Here is a 23278-nt window from a genome sequence, read left to right on the forward strand (position 1 = left end):
TGTGTGTGTGTGTGTGTGTGTGTGTGTGTGTGTGTGTGTGTGTGTGTGTGTGTGTGTGTGTGTGTGTGTGTGTGTGTGTGTGTGTGTGTGTGTGTGTGTGTGTGTGTGTGTGTGTGTGTGTGTGTGTGTGTGTGTGTGTGCGTGTGCAAGGTTGCATCTGGGTGCAGAAAAGCAAAAAGCAAAACAAAAAAATGCAATAACAAAAAACCTACATCACCACATGTTGTTTGGGAGGGTTTCAAGAAAAATCCTTCTTGCTCATCCAGAAACAAACTCTAGCATATTCAGTTGTCAGACACGACTGAAAATTCAAAATGGACCTGGTTCTGTGGTCAGATGAAACTATAAAAATAGCTTTTTAACCAGAAGGCTTTGGTGCAAACATACACTTTAATATTGTGGGCCTATTTTTTTGCTGGAGGTCCTGGACATCTTGTTAAGATAGATTGGATTGTAACAAATTCCAAAAGATAAAAATGAAAAAAAAACTGACGATCTCTGCTAGAAATTTTATAATGGGCCATTGGTTGGATCTTCCATCAGGACAACGATCCAAAACAAACATCAAAATAAACACACAAATGTGTCACTGAGCACAAAATGAAGCTTCTGCCCTGAATCTGAAGGATCTGGAGATATTCTGTATGGAGGAATAATCGCTGATATCTTGTCAGGTATTCTCCAAACTCATCAGGCATTACAGGAAAAGACTCAGTGCTGTTATCTTGGCAAAAGGAGGTTGCAAAAAAAATTTAATAAATGGTGCCAATAATTATGGAGAATTTCGGAGAGAAAGAGTTTCGGAAAAAAAGTATTTGATAATATGATTTACCCCCCACTTTCAATTCTTTTACTTCAATGAAAAGTTATATAAGATCAAAAGAATAAACACTGCAGATTTATTTTTACAGACATATTTTATCATATTTACCAAGGGTGCCAATAATTCTGACCACAACTGTATGATAAAAACTAAAAAGCACATTTGACACAATACTAAAACAAAGACTAAATTAAAAAATAATTGTTGACAAAAATAACACTAATGCAGGGAATCCTGGGAATACCTGAGTGTACGCGGTGAACACGTGACTCTGCACTTCATCCATGGAGTCCATCCCGTATGCCACAGTTCCAAGATGGAGTCGTCTGAACACCATCTCGTTCTGAGTGAGGGTCCCTGTAAAAACCATTAACATTATGACCCATACCGCCTAAATAAACAGATCTGCTAAAGTATTCATTTCAGCAGATGTTGTTAGTAACTTTCAGTGTTGTTATTAACTAAAACTAAAATGATTAAAAATAATTTTTGTTCATTGAAATAAAGCTGAAATATAAATATTAGATTGATCTACTAAAACTACTGAAACTGAAAGCTAAAACAAAAAAATACAATTAAAGCTTTAAAAAAAAAAAAAAAAAAAAAAAAAAAAAAAAAATTATATATATATATATATATATATATATATATATATATATATATATATATATATATATATATATATATATATATATATATATATATATATATATATATATATATATATATATATATAAATAAGATCAAATGTCTAGATCACAACAGGGTAATTATAACTAAAATTAAAATCGTAAAAACTTAGGTTACACTTTATTTAAAGGTAGTACCTGATGTACTAAAATAAAACAAAAATGTATAAAAGCTATACAGAGGAGCTGCACAAATAATAATCGAGATCTCAATTCAAAGACCCACATGAAGATCTTCCTAAACAACAATCAGTAGACAGTATGCAACATAAACGATAACAGAGAAAAATCTGTGAAAAGAAGCATCAACCTCTAACAATCTTCCCTGATAGACATGCACTTCCTGTAGCCAAAAACTCAAACTAAACAATATTAACACTAATGGCTTGTTAATGACAAAGAGCCTCAGGTTTGTTTCCTGACACCTCTTGCATCGGCCACTCTTAAACAGTCCCTCTCAGTAGTATTTCAGTCAGGCGTCGCTGGTCTACCCCTTACATTACGATGACCTCTGACCCTCTTTATTCACTGGTTCAGTCAAGCTACATCAGCGTCTGTGTGGGAAAGAGGCCGCAATTTTACAGGCTGACTCTTGTGTGGTAAGTGTGTGAGGATGAGAGCCTTCAGGTCATCTCTGATTTGTGGCTGTAATAAGTGGCATGTCTGCGCTCTCAGCACACAGGTTTAAGCCCCATGGCTAGAGCCTCAGCTACCTGTGAGCTACCGGGGAAAACTTTCAAAAACACTTCAACACTATCAACTCTCAAACACCAGCATAATGGTCTCATTTCTGCTTTGGTTCATTCAGAAAAGCCCCTTGCATTAAGAAACATAAATTTAACTGTCAGACCCACGACTTCCCTTTTCCCGTCTCGTGAGTCACATACAAATGTTCATTCTTACAATTAACTTGACCTTATATAAAGATAACTAGAAAAAAGTGTGTGTTGCCTGCCTCGGAGCAAACGCAGTGCATCTTAACCATCTCAATGCGCGTGGGGGATATATTTCCTACAGCATATTCTACTTTGAAATACACTTCCGTTCAAAAGTTTGGAGTCATTAAGATGATCTTTTTCATCATTAAGATGATGTCTCTTTTGCTCATCAATGCTGCATTTATTTTAAAATTCAGTTGGAAAATAAACGGTAATATTGTGAAGCATTATTACAATAAAAACACCTTTATTATTTGAATATATTTTAAAATGTAATCTATATCTGTGATCAAAGCTGAATTTTCAGCTTCATTGTCACATTATTCTTCAGACTCCACTTCATTACATACTTTTCCAGACACCAATTTCCAGACCTCTCTGAGGTTTTCAGACCATAGTTTAAACAAGTGGTTCATACAGTATTATTTTCCGCTTTATATTATATTTTGTACAGTCATCTGTAAATGTTATTATTTTCTCTGGGTTTTTTTTACTTGATTTTCTCAACATGAAAACATACAGAGCACCTAAATAAAAAATATTGATATATATTATGTGTGCATTGTCTTATTTGCCAAGTTTAAGGGTCTATAATAATAACTGGTAATGTGAAAAAGTGTTGAAAATGTGTTGTTTGTTAGGGAAGTACATTATATTTCAAGGACTCGTCTGCTTTAACGAATACTGTGTGTTGGCCAAGAAACCACACCGCGAAATGGGCAGATGGTGCAATAGGTGGCGCAGTGTGCAATTTCCTATATGCTAAGTTTAAAGGTGCACTATGTAGCATTTTTGTAGTAAAATATCCAAAAACCACTAGGTCAGTGTTATATATTTTGTTCAGTTGAGTACCTACAATATCCCAAATGTTTCCAAGTATTTGTAAATTGTGAGATCATTTCAATTTTAACTAAGGACCGGGACGTGTCAGCATAGTGTTTGAGGAAGTCGCCTGTCAAAGCAATCATATCTGACGCAATCATATCTGCGCTACCCTCGGTTTCGGGTTTTATTTGGCAGGAGCGCTTTACTCTTAGCAGTGTGAACAAGTGAGCGCACGGAGTAACGTCATAACATCATTTTGAACACACTTAAATGTATCTAATATGATAAACAGAGCTGCATTACCTCATAATCATGACTGGAAGAGCGGATCAGTGCAGGCACCCGGCGAATGTGTCCCGTCCCGTCCTGATAAAAGTCCCGGTATTCACGAGGCAGGTATTTGTTTAACAATCGCTCCAGCAGCCGTGCTCAGCTCCACAACACTCGGTCCTGCTCTGCTGTACACTACAGTAACGTTATAACGTTTATTTATTTTTACATTAAAGTTTGTTGAACGTTCGCCGGTTCCCGCCTCCTTCCTTCCAATCTACGAACATCGTTACAATTATTTTCATTCAATTCTTAATTTTCTATTAGTGAAAATGAAATAGGGGCAATATTCTGAAAATGCAAATATTTTTCAATACTCTTCCAGACACAGAATTTACTTGAATCAATTTCCATACTTTTCCCCTGTTTTGGTCGATTTAATGTTTTAAAAAAGTTTTTTTTTGTTTTTTTTTTTATCTTACCAACATCAAACTTTTGAACAGCAGTATGCATTGCATTATGTTTAAGGTAAATGCATTACAAATTTCACTGAAATCTGTCAGCTTTTGTCACTTTGAATAAAAAATGCAAAATAGGGGTGACCCCGAATAGTCGAAGATTCGATGCATCGATATGCGGAGCCTGATTCGACCACCGATCTCATGGTCGAATCTTCGCGGGTGTTATGAAACGAGGATCATACCATTTTGGCAATATGGGGGTGCTCAATATTTTAAAGACGTGTCGCGGCGCTCAGCTGAGCATCGGTGTGCGATGTCAGCGCCTGTCCGCGGCCACTCAGGAAGTTGTTTAAAATCCTGCTGCACCACAGAGCGCTTTCGTGCAGTTCATCTGTCGGTCAATTCAAAATTGAGCTCACGTGTATATAATGTGCGCGTCAGGTGGCGGTGTGAGTGAGATCCTGATCCTCGCGCGGGGCTGAGCTTCACGTACGTCTTCACCCGCTTTAGGCACAATCGGCTTCAGAACGTGCATGTAAACGCACTCAAAGTGTTCTTTTCCTCTCTAGGCAGGTATTTTTTTAGGTTTATTTATCAAAATGTTCTTTTATATATTTGTGTGATGTTCTGTATTTCGATCGCGGCTTTAACATGTTATGAGAAAACGGTTTATGAATGTTATCCACCACATTACCTTTTAGGCTATTTAAACCTAAATAAGAAAGCCATTGTCAGTTCGTCTGTCAGTTGGCAGGCAGTTTTGGTCGCTTTATAAAAGGTTGTTGCTGTGTGTAGTGTGTAAAGGAAAATAAAAATAGTTTTACCCTTCTGCTGACAATGTCGTTCCCCTCCCAACCCATTCACACACACAGATGATTCGACTATCAGTCGACCATAGAGAGATTCGACAATTCTGATTCGATTGTCTAAATCCTTAGTCGAGGACAGCCCTAATGCAAATATTTAAATATGCTTTTACAGTTCATGTACAGTCATTATTAAATCGAAATGGACAATTCTTGTTTGCTGTATTTATTATAAAAGATGTATCCGTGCTCAACATTGTTATTTTTAATTAATTTTCCCTTGTAATCTTTAATCAAAATAACTGGCACGAGGGCGGGGCAACCTGTCACTCACATGAGAGCCACAAATATAGCCTGGATGGCAGTCGAACTTAGGGACCACAACATTTTACGGTTGGGAAGATCGGTCTGGACTTGATCTGTTGTGGAGCAACTATGCTCAAACCAGAGCTGTTCGGACCAATCAAATTGTCAGGGCTGGCTTTATACGATCATGGACAGATCATCAACAGTAACATAATCATCCACATCCCCAATGAACGCTTGGGTTCAATTCGTTCTAATCCTAAACTGAGAACTTGTTCATAAATGCATTCACCTTTACCATTTCCCTCCAAAAATATGATGGTGTTGGTAAGTACTCTGTGTATCCTTAAATAATTTTTTACATTCATCTTCTACTTCTTCCAGCATGCTTGCAGTTGAGTTCTGCTGACAACTATGCGTCATTTGTCACTAACTCCATTGCTCTGATTGGCTGTAGGTCTATCCAATTGAGTGCAGAAGCATTTTCTTTCCTGGTTCGGTTGAAACACGCCCCATAATCACAGCCCAGTGGCGCAGTATCAGACCCTGATTCTGACTAGAATCTGAATCTTGAGTATGACAACGGCAGACTATCACAAATAGCAAACCATCCAATCAATTTCCCATGGACAAAATCAAGTCCCGCCCTTTTTCTTGTTCAAGTAGTTGATTCACTCTGACATGTCACAATATGGAAAAAAAAGACTATGGCCACTTCCGTTTCATGCTGACTTTAAAGTTCTGTAATTACATATATGATATAGCCTGGATGCCAGCTGAACTCAGTCCCGCCCACAACATTTGAGCTTGGCCAGTTCGGTCTGGACTTGATCCATAGAGGAGTAATTATTTGTTCAAATCCTAAACAGAGAGCTTGTTTGTATATGCATTCACCTTCACTATTTCTCTCTGAAATGATGATCATGTTGGTAAGTAACTGTGTAAGTTATCCTTAAAAAAAATTTTTTACAACACCGGCAAAGAGCGTTTATTGCAGCACGCGTGCAGACAGGGTTGCCAAGATTTTACAACAAAACCCGCCGACTAATAGCCCAAAACAAAAGCTTCTCAGGGGGGGTTCTCCAGAGAAAAATGCCATTTAAGGGTAAAATGTGTGTTATTTTGGCAAGGTTGCCCGCTAAAATTCGCATTCCTGGGTCTATATTTCACATAATTGAGGTCGCTTCAACCAGCAGACATGGAAAACAACCCGCGGGAAAAAACGCAGATTTGGCAACACAGTCCAGTTGAGTTCTGTTGACATTTGACAACTAGCGGTATGCATCGCTCCTTTGCTTTGATTGGCTGTAGGCCTATCCAATTGACGCTTTTCCTGGTTCGGTTGAAACACGCCCCATAATTACAGCCCAATGGAGCAGTATCAGACTCACATTCTGACTAGAATTTAATTCAGAATTCAGGCTTTGTAATATGCCTCAGGTCACTGCAAGGCTTTAGTTCATGGAGCAGAAAAGTAAATCATACCAGTTTTGTCAGTGAGCAGATAAGAGATCCGTCCCAGCTGCTCTGGTATGGTGCTGGCTCGAACCACCGTCCCGGGGATTTTAGAATCTTTCTTAATCATCCAACTGAACACCATTTTGCCCATGTCCAAATTCACACGCAAACTGCAAATAAAGAATGAGTACTTTAAATGAGTATTTAATGACACTTTTAGGAAAAAGAACAGTAAATTATGAAAGAACGGGGAACTAGATTCAAACCCGTGTCACATATGAGGACTGTTGAAAGTCCAATGCACAGGTTGATATGTTGCCCATATGTATTCAAATTTCAGGATAATACCATTTAATAATCATCATATCAAGCATTACAAGACATTCAGTGTGTGAGAAATCAATACATTCTGATTACGAACAAATTTAAAAACAATATACAAATTTTCTAAATGTCTGAACTTGTGTGTCAAACTGAACGAAACAGCTTTCGATTTTTCAGACAAGGAGAAAAAACTTTTACCTGATAGGGACAATGTTGGAGAAGAGCAGAAGGAAGCGGAAGATCTGGAGATACCAGCGACCAGCGAAATGTTGCAGAGCCACCATGACCAGTGACACCACCACCAGAGCACCAAACAGGATCTTCGTCAGACAGTTCACTTCCAGGTCAAACAGGCCAATCTGCAAAAACACATCACATACACAATAAGTGCTACACATATTTCTCAAAACTTGTCTAAGATTTTTTTGACTTTATGATACTGCTCATTTTACCTTATGTCTTGGGTTTGAGGTGTTCATTACACTCCGCAGCTCTTTACCGGTGTAAATCACCACCCCGACTACTGTGCCTTGGATTAAAGGACAAAACATTTCTGAGGATTATCCAACAAGCCAATGGTGCTGCTTTTCACATAAGTAGATGGCTGAGAACCATTAAGCCACTTTATGATTAGAGGTGTGTGATATTGACAGAAATATAATATCTTGATATTTTCTGGGATATTCGGTTTCCTTTCATTAATTTTGATGTGAATTTTGGACCATCACTCACACACAAACATAAAACACAAACACATACAACACACACACACACACACACACACACACACACACATTTGTTTTTGTGAAATGTGGGGACATTCCATAGGCGTAATTTTCTATCCCACTACACTTCCCCTGCCCCTAAACCTACCCATCACAGGAAACATTCTGCATTTTTACTCTCTCAAAAAATCTCATCAGGTATGATTTATAAGCCTTTTGCAAAGTTGGTAATGTCCTTATATTTCACCCTTTCCTTGTAATATCTATGTCAAACCCATGTCATTACACATTTGTGTCCTTATATTTCACAAAAACAAGCACACACACACACACACACACACACACACACACACACGCACACACACACAAAACAAGCTGGATGGAAAGGTCATGGCAAGATGCACAAAAATAAAAACAAATGTGCATTAATATGCTCAAAAGAAAAGAAAAAATCCGATAAGAAGACGTATGTAAACTATGATGGAAACATATTTGAAATCCCTTGATGCACTAAAATTAAACTAAACATTTTTTTTTTTTTTAAATGACTTTGCCTCCTCAGAAGATGTGATTAGACAACTGGACTAACCAGCGGACCAATTTCCCAGGAAGTGGCGAACACATAGGATGGAAACGATTCATTATTCACAAATATTTTAGACAATATTCCAATTTCACTTATAAGTTAAATTTGCAACTTGGATGGAAACATTCTATGGCATCATTCATTAAACTTTAAACATAAAATTTTGGGTGAATGCAATATAATATTTTGCTTAAAAACTTAAAAACTAAAAATTTAAAAACGTATTATTTATTGAACTGTTTTATAGTTTTTTGCAAAGCGAGTGACATACTTGAGGTCAGCTGGCACATCATTAAAACAATAAATTACAATATTATTGTAAACGATACATATCGCACACCCCTATTTGATATTATCATTTAGAAATGATTCTCTTTCGTTTACCAGAAGCAATGACAGTGCTCGCCCAAAGAGTGTTTTCAATGCTCAGACTTTCATTGACGGGAGGGTCTCCATCTTCCTGTCAGAAGTAAAACACAAAACATAAACATGTCAAGCCATGTGGGTTTTGCAACAGTTGTCAAACAACGCAAGCTCTCGGATGCAACTATACTCGAGCGACGACGAGTACTCACTCTAGTGAAGGTACCGATGAAATTATGGATGTCAATGTTCGGTTCTTCAGCATAAACAAATGACCTGATCTGCAGTAGATCCTGAGGAAACAAATAAAACGGCTTAAAGAAATGGATCATGACAACACAAATAGCAAGTCAAATTTATTTGTAAAGCACTTTTCACAAAACACAGTTTCAAAGCAGCTTTACAGAAAAACATGATGTTAATGTTTATATCATCTTAATATCTTCATGCCTGGGACACACTAGAGGATTTTCAAATCACAGACATAAGGGCAGTCTCAACAGATTTTTGGCATTATAATCCTCCAGATGCATGATTTATCCAGACTGCAAGAGCACACAACTGTCGACTGTAGTAACATTTTAACAGTGAGACGAGATCTTACGGAGACTCGCAAGATCAAATGTGACGTGAAGAAAAACAAACAGAGGACAATCAATGCGTCAGCTGGTTCTGCTGGCGTGAGTTTTGTTTTACGGGAAGAAAAACAAAAGAGAAAAAAAGGCTATGGGTGATCTTTTTCAAGACTCCACTTTTATGGCATGTTAGCACTTGCCCACTCTTATTGGCTATCGTAGGTATCATATCAGAGAACATGTCTGATATTTGGGATTGTGCAGGCTCCAGCACGATCGGGAACAGTAAAATAATTGTAAGGACACCCCACAATTGGACAAAAAGTCGGTTGCGAGAAGCCTCTAATCGGGCCACGTCCCGCAGATTGTTGGGCCCAAAAATAGGACTTATAATCTTGAAGTGTGTGGCCCGCTAGCTTTGTAGTCGCAATTAACAGACTGGAGCTAATAAATATACATATATACATATATATATATATTTTATAAGCCCTATTTTTGGGCCCAATAATCTGCGGGATGTGGCGGGATGTGTATATATATATAATATATATATACATTTTGTGATGACACATGCAGATGAGATTTGTTAAATATTGCTTTACATGTGAGGGGCGAGGCAAACAGTCTTACATGTTAGTATCACATTAGACCAATCAGTTTTTATGTAACTCTCTTAAAACCATAATGAACAGTCTTAAAGAAAGAAACGTGATGACTAACTTTGCAGCCGGCCCAAGATCAAACTGTAGGATGAACTCATTCCAGATTAAGTGTTAACATACTTTTCCCTGCAACAAAATAGTGTAATTTTTACATGAAACTAATGAATCATGAGTGATGACTCACAGCAGCAGTGGGAAGTCTCTGCGTACAGGCCACAGGGAGGCGTAGTTTCCAATCGGTCTCTCCATCCAACTGATCAGTCCTCAGAAAACAGGAGCCTTTATGACAAAAATCAGGGGAAAATGTCTAAATATACATGAACAAGTCAGTTTTTGGTTTAATATTCCTAAACACTGTTCCTGGAAACATTTTTAACCAGAACATTGTATTGTAATGTCTGTCTGATGAACTCTAGAGGGCAGTGTAATGTAACACTTCTAATTCTGTTTTACAGAATAACTTAAAACCCACCATACGCAGTGGCTGAGATTGAATGAAATGTGTTTGCAGCCAAAACTAAACTGTTAGTCAGGCAAACCCCTCCAGTACGCCTAAAGCTAGTACTGCCAATAGGACATGTCACCCACCCCCCACTCATTTAAAGACATGTCGCTTTGCCATTCAACCCTGGACTCTTAATAATTGCCTAATGGTGTCCATCTGCGGGGCAGATAACAATGCTTCCCTTCCCGTAAAAATAACACATCAACTACTACTGGCAACCCCCCAAAAAAAGGAAATCTCAGCCAGGCGGAATTCCAGAATAACCAGTGACCAAAAAAATGGTTATCGGATCTATTTAGACCAATTAGTAGCTACTAATTTTTCCAAATTGACTAAAAACTTGCATTATAAACAATGCAAATCTATTTAGCAAACAACTACACCTTAATACTTTACTCCATTTTCTTACTCGGATGAAACACATCCATTTTTTTTTGCTCCTGATGGCACTTAAAATTTGTTTGCCGTGTCTATTTCTTCAATTTTCGGAGCTACTTTGCATGCCTTGATTTTCCTCTTGGCTGCTTTGAAATTTGAAAGACAAAAAGAATGTCATTCAAGAGGGCATTAGTGCCAACACAGGATGGAAGATTATACTCTAATGCTTCTCTACATTATTAGTAAGCAACACACTTATGAAATTCTAAATCATTACTGCATGGATTTAATGGAATAAATTAAAGAGTAACTGGTATTTAAGAACTAGGGGGTCTTTTTTACTATATAAATATAAAGGTAACACTTTAGTTTAGGGTCCAATTGTCACTATGAACTAGTTGCTTATAAGCATGCATATTACAAGGACATTGGCTGTTTATTAATACTTATAAAGCACATATTAATGCTTTATTCTGAATGACCATATTCTAGATCCCTTAATACCTCCACTGAACAACTAGCTTACTAAATATTTATAAGCAGTAATTAGGAGTTTATTGAGGCAAAAGTCATAGTTAATAGTGAGAATTGGACCCTAAACATATAAAATGTTCTATTCAGTTTATTTGTGATTTTTTTAAATATTTAATTGTCTTCTGTTTAATGTGTTTCTCATTCTTTTTTTAACTAAAAGTAAAGATGAAATTAAATTTGCCCAATGTATGCATTGATATGTTTCTTAAACAAGCACAAACATGCCAGCGGAAACAGCCGTCTGGCCACCCTAATCTAAAACAGTCAGCGTGTTCAAGAGAATTTCAGCAAAATCGCAATGCATGCCATCTTTCTGGGCAATTTCAGCGTAGCTCATTAAATGTCCGAGGTTTAGGCTAATCCCTCCATCTACATGTAGTTGCCCTCGCGGCCATGTCATTTCCCCTGCCCTTTTGTTTGGGAAGTTTGGATGAATGACCGACAGATGTTTACCATTTCTTTCAGAGGTCCTTAGGAAGATCATGTCAGCAGGAACACGCTGGTTCTATAAAGAGAATGGAGGGAGAGATAGGGATTGGGGGAGGAAGAGAAAGAGAAAAACAAGGTAAAAGATAAAAAAGTAACGGCCCGAACTCAAGAATGTCGTCAGCAGCAGTCACCTTGGTTTAGTTGTAAGAGTTCTATTTGGCTTTAATCTACTCAATTACCAGAATTTGGCTGGTTTTAAGAGTACGGCCCGCAGCAAATCACTGGGTGGTGCCACTGTGGCAGCTCTGACCGCCAGTTCCACTCGGCCTGACCCTCGCTTCACTCCCAGCTCTGTTTGTAGTTATTAGAAGATGAATTCGCAACGCTATTAAACTCGGCAGATGTTTCAAAACATCGGACGTGACACCGGTATATCAAACCTGCGCTACGCTTTTAATCAATTAGGCTTTTTCTATATGTAACCAATAACCCACATGCAACCTCTAAATATTAAACCCAATTGGATTTTCCACAGATTAGGGTTAGAAGATCAAACATGTTACAGCAAGGTTCTGGTGAAATTCAACGCTTGCTGGAAACCGACAGAAAGCTGCTGACACATTTGATGTATCGGTAACACTTTACAATAAGGTCTCATTTGGTAAAATGAGTTAATGCATGAACTAACAATGAGCAATACATTTGTTAACTAATGAAACCTTGCAAATTGTTACCGATTTATCCAGTCGACATTTCACCCCAAAAATAAAAAAAATATTGATATACATTATATTGAAGGTTTTTTTTTTTTTCATTGTTCATGACAACCAATCACCTGCTAGTAATGCAAAAATTGTCAATAAAGTAATTTTGTTACAAAAATACTGTTCTAACAGTAACCTAATTGGAATAATATGAATTACAGAAAAACTCAAAAGTAAATTCCAGAAGCTTTGAGACATACATGATAATGAGGTAGAGGGGAAAAAAAGTCATGATGCATTTACTTTATGCAAACCATACTATTACAATTATAAAATGTGTTTGTTCTTAGGCTCTGGTTGAAAACAATTTGATCTGGATCTTTTATAAGATTCATACATTAACTTCACTAATAATATTTATTTTTTTACTGTTTATTTTACAGTGCTTTTTTAACAAAACCCTGATTGAGCACGGCATGTGTGAGTCGTCTTTCTGTGTAAAATCAACATTTTTAAGAAAATTGGCCCGGTGGGTAATTGGAGACTGCGGACGTGTCTCAAATTTCATGTTCTCAGACTTTGTAGGGGGAAACCAATTCCTTACAATAGGCTTTAGTCCGCATGGAAAAAAGGCAACAGTTGAACAAAAGGCAACACTAAATACCAGAGTGGAATTAGGCAGGATTACTAATAACCAACCACTGGCCTCGGGTCACATGCTTCAGTCATTCAAAATGATTGACAACTCTTTTCAGCATTGAATACATCATAGACTTTCTTCATCCACTGGCTAGTTGAATTAATAAATAAATACAATACGAATGTTCTATGTTGGATCTTTAGATCTGTTACCAAATTATGCTCTGATGTGTTTACATGGGAGAAAACATTACATTTACTTTTTAAAAATGAAAAAAAAAAACTTTTTTCATTTTACATATGCATATAATGCCTGTTATGTCTTGCTGCCCAACTCCGGGGTCAAATTGCCCTAATCTCAAGGGAAGGTAAACAGCTAAAGCATTGAGAGGTATGAGATGCCATTTGTCAAAAGATCTCAATTCCTTAACAATGACTGAGCTGATTAGCAAACCAACCTTTTCAACAATGATAAGATCTCCAACCTGGATGCCACTACTTTTCACCTTCACGGTTCCTGCGGAGAGAGATAAAGACTAAATCAAACCGATACATTTAAAATAAAAAAAAGTGTGATAGTTGTGGTTGATGCATACAATGATCATTTTAAGCATTTAAGCAATCTATCAGAAACAGCAATGCCCAAACTCTGAAAATGCACTGACAACTATAGCCAAATGCATATTTCAGAGCAAAAAACACCTAGAAATCTTTCAAATAGATCCTGATATTTACAGGATTTCCATGACTGTGAGAATTCTGTTTATTCCTCACACATCGTGCATCGGAAAAGTTGTATACTCCCCCAATTCATTTACAACACAACCTTGCATAATAGGAACCAATGTAAAAGAAAAGAAAAAAACATTCATTCAACTATTGGAGGTTTCAGCCGAGGTCGTAAATCTGCATATTTCATTGCAAACCTGCAGTGAAGATTCAAATATGTAAGCCTTCTTTAAGTCCCCATTCAGATTTTTCAAAAGCTGAGCACATATGAGATTTCCATTTGTTTTTAAACAATAGTCTCCTATGCAGCTTTACAAGAGTGCTGTGAGAACGATCTCTCATTCCATTGAAAATGCACAGCTAAAATTGTTTGGAAAAGGTCAGAGACCTTTAACCCCTGTGGAGACCTTTACCAATGCATATGTAAGGCATTAGCACATATGTATATGTGCATTTTTTGGGAAATGAAAGAACACTTTTATTGCACTTAAGTTGCTTTATTTAATGCTTTATTTTTGCAGATTTATTTTATATTGTTTAATATTTATTCTTGGTTTCGATCAAATCATCTTTCAATTCTACTTCAATTCAACACATCATCTACTTTTTTTTTTTTTTTTTTGAAGAAGAAGAAGAAGAAGAAACCAAAGTATGGCTTAAGGTCACACCCCTAGAGGTTAAATTTTTAACTTCCAGAAACCGGAAAAAACTAAAAAGTGTTCTGCTCCGGGAGGTGTTACCTGCGACCATAAATCCCACACCCACGTTTAATGGTGTTTTTTTTAATAAACTCACGAGTTGAGGGCCAGTTTAAATATGATGAACTTTGATGTTTTTCATCCCTGTTGGTCTGGGCAGGGCAATCAGAAGCCCTCCCAGGTAGCTAGCAAATGCCCCAGCTCTGCTCCATGAGCTTTATATGGAGGCCGTTAGTGCTGAGTGCGCATACACAGAGTTTATGAGAGAAGAGAGCCTGCCAGATCAAAGGAAGGCGTGTGATGGAAACGACAGGAGGTTCTCTTCTTTTTTTATTGTCAGATGCTTTTCATCCCCCAGTATATGATACAATTTACATCCCTACTTCAAATTAAACACAAACAGCAGTCTGCTTTATGGCTGAGGAATCTGCATACTTTAGCAAGCCTCATCTAAATAAAAAAGGCACTATATTGATGCATTGTTGTTGTTTTATTTTTTTTTGCATTTCATAGAGATTCCAAGGACATAGAAGTTACATGGAAAAGTTTGCAAATTACTACTTCTACATTCACAATACAAAAAAATCCCTCCTCCAGAAAAGTCCCTCTTTAACTAATTGCACAATTTCTTAAAATGAGTAAATGTTTTATTATTCCATTTACAACAAAGACTGCATTTCAGCTTTCACTGGCCAAGGCCCGCCCAAGAGAACGTCAGACCGATATGTAAAGCAAGCAAGCAACCAATCACAGTTTATTTTGTTCCACATCACGTTTAGGAACGTAAACATTTAAAGTCGGTGTCTGTTCAATAAAAATAAATTATTTATTCGAGAACATTGTGCAAGTGTACTGCAAATATGGATTGTTTGGCATCACAACATTTTGTGTGTGTGTGTGTGTGTGTGTGTGTGTGTGTGTGTGTGTGTGTGTGTGTGTGTGCAGGCGGTCTGTTAGAGAATGTGAAACGCGTTTCCCGGAAATTCTGTGCTTCCTTATAAATATTCCTTATGCATCACACAAGGGCTTGCAAAACCTCAGGGCAGGCACTCTCCAGATTTAGGTAGCCCGAAATTAAATTGAACTAGTCTGAATTTAAAAAAAACAAAAAACAAAAAGCTGTGCTTTCTGCACGTCATGCAATCTCTATGACTCTTTCTATGCAAAAGTAAATGAAGTGATAATGACACTCCTTTAAAGGGAGAAGCAGCACCTATTGTCTTTCACAACAGTCAGAAAAGAATGCAAGGCAGATTTAGCCAGAAGAAGAGAAGGTATCACACACACACACACACACACACACACACACACACACACACACACACACACACACAAGCCAGGTAACAACATTATCATCGGCTAAACTTCACTGCGGACAAATCAGCATTACCAAAAACTTCTGTGATCATATTTTTCCTCCAAAGTCAAGAGAGTGAACAATGTGGATTTAATTTGACTATTTATGCTAGCCCATCGGGCCACATTTTGGTAGCCCGAATGGAAGGCACAATAGCCTACTGGCTACCAATTTTGCAAGCTCCACGCATGTTCAGCCAACGGTCTCTGGCGTGACATCTGAGGCTGAGACTAATGAATCAATGTAAAAATGATATCCATTGCAAAAATAAAAAATGTAATCAAAAAATCCTCATCTTGAATTCAATGCGCTGCACACAGCAATACTTTCACACAAAAACTCACAATATCCATAACAAGGATATTTAAACCCGAGCCGTCAAACTGACATCATCGGAAAAGGAACGCCATTCCATACCAAAAGTTCCTTTTCAGATTTTGAGTAAAGATTATGACGGAAAACTTTATTTTTCTGTGTATTAACTTACATGGATTAATTGTTCACCCTAAACTCTAACAAAGAGTGTGCTAACAAAGTAAATAGGGTCAATTTTGATTTCATATTTTTTATAAATAAATTATATTTATATACAAGATAAATTATAAATACAGTATATACATGACAGTATTTCTTAAAGGGGGGGTGAAACACTCAGTTTCAGTCAGTGTCATGTCAATCTTGAGTACCTATAGAGTAGCATTGCATCCTGCATATCTCCGAAAAGTCTTTATTTTTTTTATAATTATATAAGAAAGATGCGCTGTTCCGAGTCTTTCCGAAAAAAGCCGAGCGGGTGGGGGCGTGTCGTGTGAGCGGAGCTAAATAATGACGTGTGTGCGCTGCTGCTATTGGGTTGAGTCGAGTGCGTCGTAAAGCTGTGTCATCCCTAACAGCAGGAAAAAACGTATTCAAAATAAAAATATGGCTTTTAATCAGATACAGCTATACATCTATGATCCGGAATCAGACCCAGAGGCTGCAGTTGAACAGGAGCAGCAGCAAAAACGACTAGAGCAGGACGTCTCTATGTGGTACAAGTTATACACTAACTATATAATATGCTTAGCGGCTTGTGTTATTTACATATTTATACTTGAATTATATCGTCGTATTTTTGTCTTTGAAGGTGTACATGTGGGAAGTGCAGTTGTGCACGTGTGTGTGTGTGTTTACGCGTGGTTTGTGTTGACAATTGTAACGTTAGTAAGCGGACTGGTTTTGCACGGCAGGTTAAGTTAGTGTTTACATAGAAAGACACGGAATAGTAGCGCATTTGAATGAAGAAGCGCGCTTATTTAGTTCAACATATTTCCCCACTCTTTGTGTATTGTTGTTTGGAGTGCTTTTACAATACACAAACATAAAGTTACACATATAATGGCCAGCTAAACAAATGTACACGCACTACACATCGCATGCTCCATTGATCAATTAACTATACGTGATCATGTTTGGGCTACTTGATGGGCATTGGCAAAAACACAGACATTTGAAGCAGTCTTACTCACAGCCTGCGGTTCTAACGTTGGGACCTTTATCGTTGGGACTGCTCCATCCTTCAGCATTAGGCGATCAGAAAATCCGGCGTCGAACTGGGCCTTGTTTATGAAACAGTCGGCACCGAAATGCAGCGAACAGATATAAACATTCGCGCAACTCAGTTGCTGATCCGGAAAAGCAAATTCCATCCACTGTTGCCTTACCGCGGGGTTTTTGGGGAATCTGTGCAGGACTGTCTTGGTCTGGCAACCAAAAACGCACTTTTTTGGTGACATTGTAATTGTGCACATCACCTGTGCAGCGCAGCCTACGAGCCAGCGCTTTGATGGGCGTAGGCTGTTGCTTTCGCTCTCTCCCACTCTCTCTCTCACGCTCTTCCGGTAGAATTGCCCGTACGGCCCATACAAGGAAATTCCGCCCCCATTAACGTCAAAGGGGACGCATGATCGCAAAAAACTTGCCGAAACTTATGACTAACCGGAAGTAGTATTTTTGACAAAGAAATACTCCCATCAAACGTCCACCTTAACTTTTGAAACTTTGTCCATGTTTAGTATGGGAATCCAAGTCTTTAACAGTGTAAAAAGATCAGTATGCATGAAACAGCATTTCACCCCCCCTTTAAGTATATACATACATGTGTATACAGTACACACACATATATTATGTAAACACAAACTTTTATTTTGGATTGAATTAAACATGATTAATCGTTCCCCAGCACTATAGCACATACGTTTTAAATGGAACGTAAACTGTCGAGAGAGAAAACGCATGCTTACAGTATCAGTTTATTGGTTCCCTGCAATATGTCTTAAAGTGACAGTATCCTAATATTCCTGCTGATTTCTGGTTTTCTGTACCTATTCTACCTAATCTGTATCTAAATTCTGTTAGGTCAACTTGTAAAAACTGAGTTTTTTTTTTTTGTTCTATTGTGTTTATTTGTGCTATTGCTTGTAGTTTGATTAACTGATCTTAATTATTTTTTTAAGTTTAAAGGTGCACTATGTAGTATTTTTGCAGTAAAATATCCAAAAACCACTAGGCCAGTGTTATATATTTTGTTCAGTTGAGTACCTACAATATCCCAAATGTGTCCAACTATTTGTAAATTGTGAGAAAATTGCTATTTTAACTAAGGACCGGGACGTGTCAGCATAGCGTTTGATGAAGTCGCCTGTCAATTGAGTCATATCTGCGCTACCCTCGGTTTCGGCTTTTATTTGGCCGAAGCGATTTACTCTTAGCAGTGTGAACAATTGAACGCACGGAGTAACGTCATAACATGATTTTCAACACACTTAAATGTATCTAATATGATAAACAGAGCTGCATTACCTCATAATCATAACCGGAAGAGCGGATCAGTGCAGGCGCCCGGCGACTGAGTCCCGTCCCGTCATAATAAAAGTCCCGGTATTTGCGAGGCGGGTATTTGTTTAACAATCGCTCCAGCAGCTTTGCTCAGCTCCTCAACACTCGGTCCTGCTCTGCTTTACACTACAGTAACGTTAATAACCGCATAGATGAACATGATTTCTGCTCGAGAAATTTTTTTCCTATTTTCCACCGGCTGTGAGGTTAAGACCACATATCCCAAGATGCTGCGCTCAAACTACGCATTTGTTTTGAATAGGTGCCCTCTAGTGGTTCGGAAAGTTGTATAGTGCACCTTTAAATAAATAATTTTCTTTATGTATTTTTTTTTTTCTTCATTTAAATGCTCTTATTTGTTTACTTTAATAGTGTTTGAAATGTGTATTTTGTATTTCTATAGAATTATATTTAGGTAGAATTTTCTTAATTGCATTGATCTTGCCATCCATGTAAAGGTCTAGCTGGTAAAATCAAAAATGCATTAGCCAATGGCGACTCAAGCTTAGAGGGTTGTTATTCCAACACATTTACATAAAAAAATCCTTGAATAGGGAATCAAAATTCACATTCAAATCTATACCAAATCCTAAAACTTGAACGTACAAGTGAAATGTGCAAAACCAGCAAATAATGTAATGTTCTCCAGCTGATTGCTCACTTTTATCACATGGATTTAACAAATCTACACTTAAGGAATCAGCTTCATTCAATGTCATCCAATTAAACCACCACCACAAACTCCCTAGCACACAGCATGCTTTATCAGTGGAAACAATAGTTTACCTCTTGTGGACAGTTTGCTGTAGATCTGTGAATTGACCTCCTTGTCTCGTAGATAACATCGTATTTCCTCAACAGCTTCCCTCACGATCGTAATAATCAAAACGAACCCCTGATGGAAAAAGCAGAAAAATGTATTATAATTTGACTGTATGAACATTAGTATTAGGCCTATATATCATAACCAAAACTGTATTCATATGACTCACCAGAGGAACCCAGTATGTGTACAGGGCCCCTAATCTGAGCTCGTTCACAAACTGTGAGCAGGCCAGCAGCAGAAAGTACAGGTTGAAGAAGTACTTAAACTGGTTAAACAACACCTGTAAACACAAACACATGGCGATGAGTAAAACAACAGCATTTGTTAACTGATACAAATATAATTTTATTTTAAACCAGATGTGACATTATTTTACAGATCACAGATTGAACAAAACTTGGCAAAAGTGATTGTACTATGATATATACCATGATACTAAAGATTCATACACTACCGTTTTAAAGTTTGGGGTCAGTAATATTGTGAAATATTATTACAATTTAAAATCTATGTTTTATAATTGTAATACAGTTAAAAAAGTAAATTATTCCTGTAATCAAAGCTGAATTTATCATCATTCCTCCAGTCTTCTGTCACATGATCCTTCAGAAATCATTCTAATATGAGGATTTGATGATCAAGAAACATTTATTATTATAATATCATCAGCAGATGTACTGAGTCATATTCTTGAGGAAATCGTGATCATTTATTTACAGGATTATTTATTGAATAGAAATTTCAAAAGAACAGCATTTATTTGATACATGAAATCTTGTGTAACATTATAAACGTCTTTACTGGCAATGTTAAATCAATTTGATTGTCCTTGATGAAAAAAGGTTCACATTTATATATTTGTTTAGTGATATTAGGGGGTTTTCATTGAAAATTATTTTCAGATTCACTTCAACCTATTTTCATCAATAATTAAACACTTTTGGGCTACAGTAGGAATCATTGTTCAGCTAGAATGACATTTGGTCAACTCTTGGTCAATGCCAACAGAGCTTAAAGTGTTTACATTAAGCCACCTCGCTGTTTGCTATATGACAGAGTTCTACTCATTAACAAAACATTCAGAATTCAACTCTGATTATCATTTGTCCTTCAAATCATTCAAAAGAACCAGACGCCATTTGCAATGCAAAAATATTTTTTCCATACAGCAATCTGGTCAAGGTTGTTTTTAAAGTGGTGACATTTGGCATAGCATGAGGAAAGAACATTTTTACATTTTCTGCCATGAAAAGCAAGTGATGCTTGTGTGAAAACTGAGGTATTTGAAAAAAATGACGCATATGTGACGCATATTGTACCGATAGATATTCATGTTTTATACCAGTTATGTGCTATTAACTTTTACACAGTAGCTAAAATATGTTACTTTGCAGTTTGCACACTTCATATCGCAGTCCTGCAAAGATGACAGAAAATGTACTCGCATTTGTTGTCCTGTGCAAAACATGAGAACAGCAGTGTTTTAGTCCAAACACGTAGTGGTGAGTGAGTGCATCCTGGACGCCTCAGTGAATGATGAGATATTTTGCTAAATAAAATGATCCTGTCAGAAGAATTGCGTGATTCCATCTGTAACATCTCCAGGGCGCTTTTATGAGGTTTTACACAGGCGCAGTTGTGTGACGTTTCAGTAGGTGCGTTTACATGAAGCACTGTAATCAGTTTAAAAGTCCAATCCGAATGAAAATGCTCCATATAAACACCTCAATGGGAATAAAAATGCCTAAACCGAATGAAATTGTAATCGGTTTGAGAGGGGTGGGATAAACCTTTTCATGAACTGATCAAACTAAAAATGTAACCATGTTAACGACCTGACCCGATAACTTTTCAGTGTGTGTCCTTATGTGACGTGATACACAGCGCCCCTTCACCACTGACCGCGCTCCGCGCTCACACGCAGGCTATAATGTTGAAAGGAAAGTTAATTTTGCTGAGGGGTAAACTGTTTATTTCGTTAGAAGTTATGAAGATAATGTTGGCATAATGACACAGACATAGCCCGGCTACATCCTCTCATCTTGACAGCGTTTGTCCCAGGCACTTTTTACTTTCAACTGCGCCTGACAGAAGAATTTATTTTTTCTGAGATGATTTACACTTTACAATAAATAAATAGCTTTTATAAAACCGTATAAGTCCTGGTGGCCATTGAGAGTTGCTATGGCATCCGTGAACACATTCCAGCTGCTGGAGAGGACAGAGTGGACATTTCTGATGTGGCAGACAAACTGCTCTGTGATGATTGCGATTGAAAGTCAGCGCATGTAAACCCCAGATCGGTTTAGATAATGTCTCATGTAAACAGTCCACTGAATCTTTCAATCGGAATATGCACATTTAATTGGAATGACAAAAAAGTGTGCATGTAAATGTGGCTAGTGTGGACGAGAAACTTTTGAAAACGTTTGTGTGGATGGAGAGCCTTTTGAAGCAAAAACGCCGCTTTCACATGTATCTGAATTAATGTAGACATAGCCTAAGGCCTGCCTCAAATCACAAATTCCTTTCAAGGCACTGAAACGTCCGCTCCCTAAAAAGTCCCACACTGCACCGTGAAAACCAGGGAGCGTCGATGCTCACCATGTTCCCCTAATGGAAGCTCTGAAGCGCAAAACTTAAATCACGTTAGCTAACTCACTACATATTACACAAGATAATGGTTTGTATTTTTAAAAACATCTATTTCATTATATTTCAGCATAAATTAAACACACATTGCTTGACAGGTAATGAACATAATATAGCATTAGAACATTATAATTTATTTATTTAGCTGTCAACTTAAGAAAATTTACGGAGCAAAATAAAAAAAATTTACCAGCCGTGACACAAAAACAGGCAGATATGACACAAAACTAAAGTTTAGCTATTAGTGAAAATTCACAATCCTCAATTCCAATTTCGATACCACAGCTAAACCTACTAGCTAAACTAATATAAATGTAATAGTCTACGAACAGCCAGTAATAAAAAAGAATAGACAATTCCCCGTGATTCCACTTGGTAATTGTGGTCAATCAACATATTACATTTAAAAATGAAGTTCACTTAAGTAATGTGTGCTAAACTGCATGAATCATTTTTTGTTTACATAACTAACTAGGCAGCGGATCTTTAGTTTCTAGCATGCTTTGCAAGGGCCTGCATTAGGAGAGTACATTTAGAGATTAAAGCGCTATTTTATGTACTTTTCAGAAAGGGAAATATGTTGTTAGTTAAAGTAAGTTAATGTTTAATGTTCAGTTTCTCCAACGATCTATGCTAGTGTCTGGAGTGACAAGTCTTTTCTTATTTGTTTATTATATACATTGTGTATTGATGTATGAAATCGTGTTTAATTGATTATTAATTTAAGTTTAACAAGAATAAAAAAAGTCATTATTTCAACTGTATTTGATCAAACTGAGTTGGACCAACTCTATTAGATTTAATTTCATGAAATTGTTTTTATGAGTTGGTGCTACACATATTTAATGCCCTCAATTAAATTGATTTTGTCCAAACACTTTTTTTGTTGTTGTTTTTTTAGTGTACTGATTCACGGGCTTGGGAGCTAGGGAGCTGATTGAGACACACCCAAGCTCTTACTAGGCATACTAGAAACTTACATGCAGGTGTGTGAGCCAGGTTAAAGCTAAACTCTGCAGGACAGTGGCCCTCCAGGACCACATTTGGACAACCCTGTGTTAGGTTGTATTGGATGGTGGCAAAGGAATTGCTACACTAGCCATTTTTCCACCGTCAGGCCAAACAGTTCTCTTTGCTTA

General features: G+C 37.3%; 1 protein-coding gene across 1 annotated transcript in view; it reads right to left on the reverse strand.

Moving 5' to 3' along the window:
• Positions 1-23278, reverse strand: part of LOC137078396 (probable phospholipid-transporting ATPase IIA) — a 77499-nt gene that overhangs the window by 51624 nt on the left and 2597 nt on the right. Inside the window, exons 3-13 of the mRNA XM_067445636.1 lie at positions 19654-19767; positions 19448-19556; positions 13459-13517; positions 11682-11733; positions 9996-10090; positions 8787-8867; positions 8596-8671; positions 7353-7429; positions 7099-7259; positions 6604-6746; positions 1068-1180 (exon numbers count right to left, since the gene is read on the reverse strand). Of these exons, the coding sequence (XP_067301737.1) occupies positions 1068-1180; positions 6604-6746; positions 7099-7259; positions 7353-7429; positions 8596-8671; positions 8787-8867; positions 9996-10090; positions 11682-11733; positions 13459-13517; positions 19448-19556; positions 19654-19767 (1080 nt within the window). The remainder of the gene's footprint in view (positions 1-1067; positions 1181-6603; positions 6747-7098; positions 7260-7352; positions 7430-8595; positions 8672-8786; positions 8868-9995; positions 10091-11681; positions 11734-13458; positions 13518-19447; positions 19557-19653; positions 19768-23278) is intronic.

The sequence above is a fragment of the Pseudorasbora parva genome, chromosome 6, assembly GCF_024679245.1.
Source record: "Pseudorasbora parva isolate DD20220531a chromosome 6, ASM2467924v1, whole genome shotgun sequence".
NCBI classification, from domain to species: domain Eukaryota; kingdom Metazoa; phylum Chordata; class Actinopteri; order Cypriniformes; family Gobionidae; genus Pseudorasbora; species Pseudorasbora parva.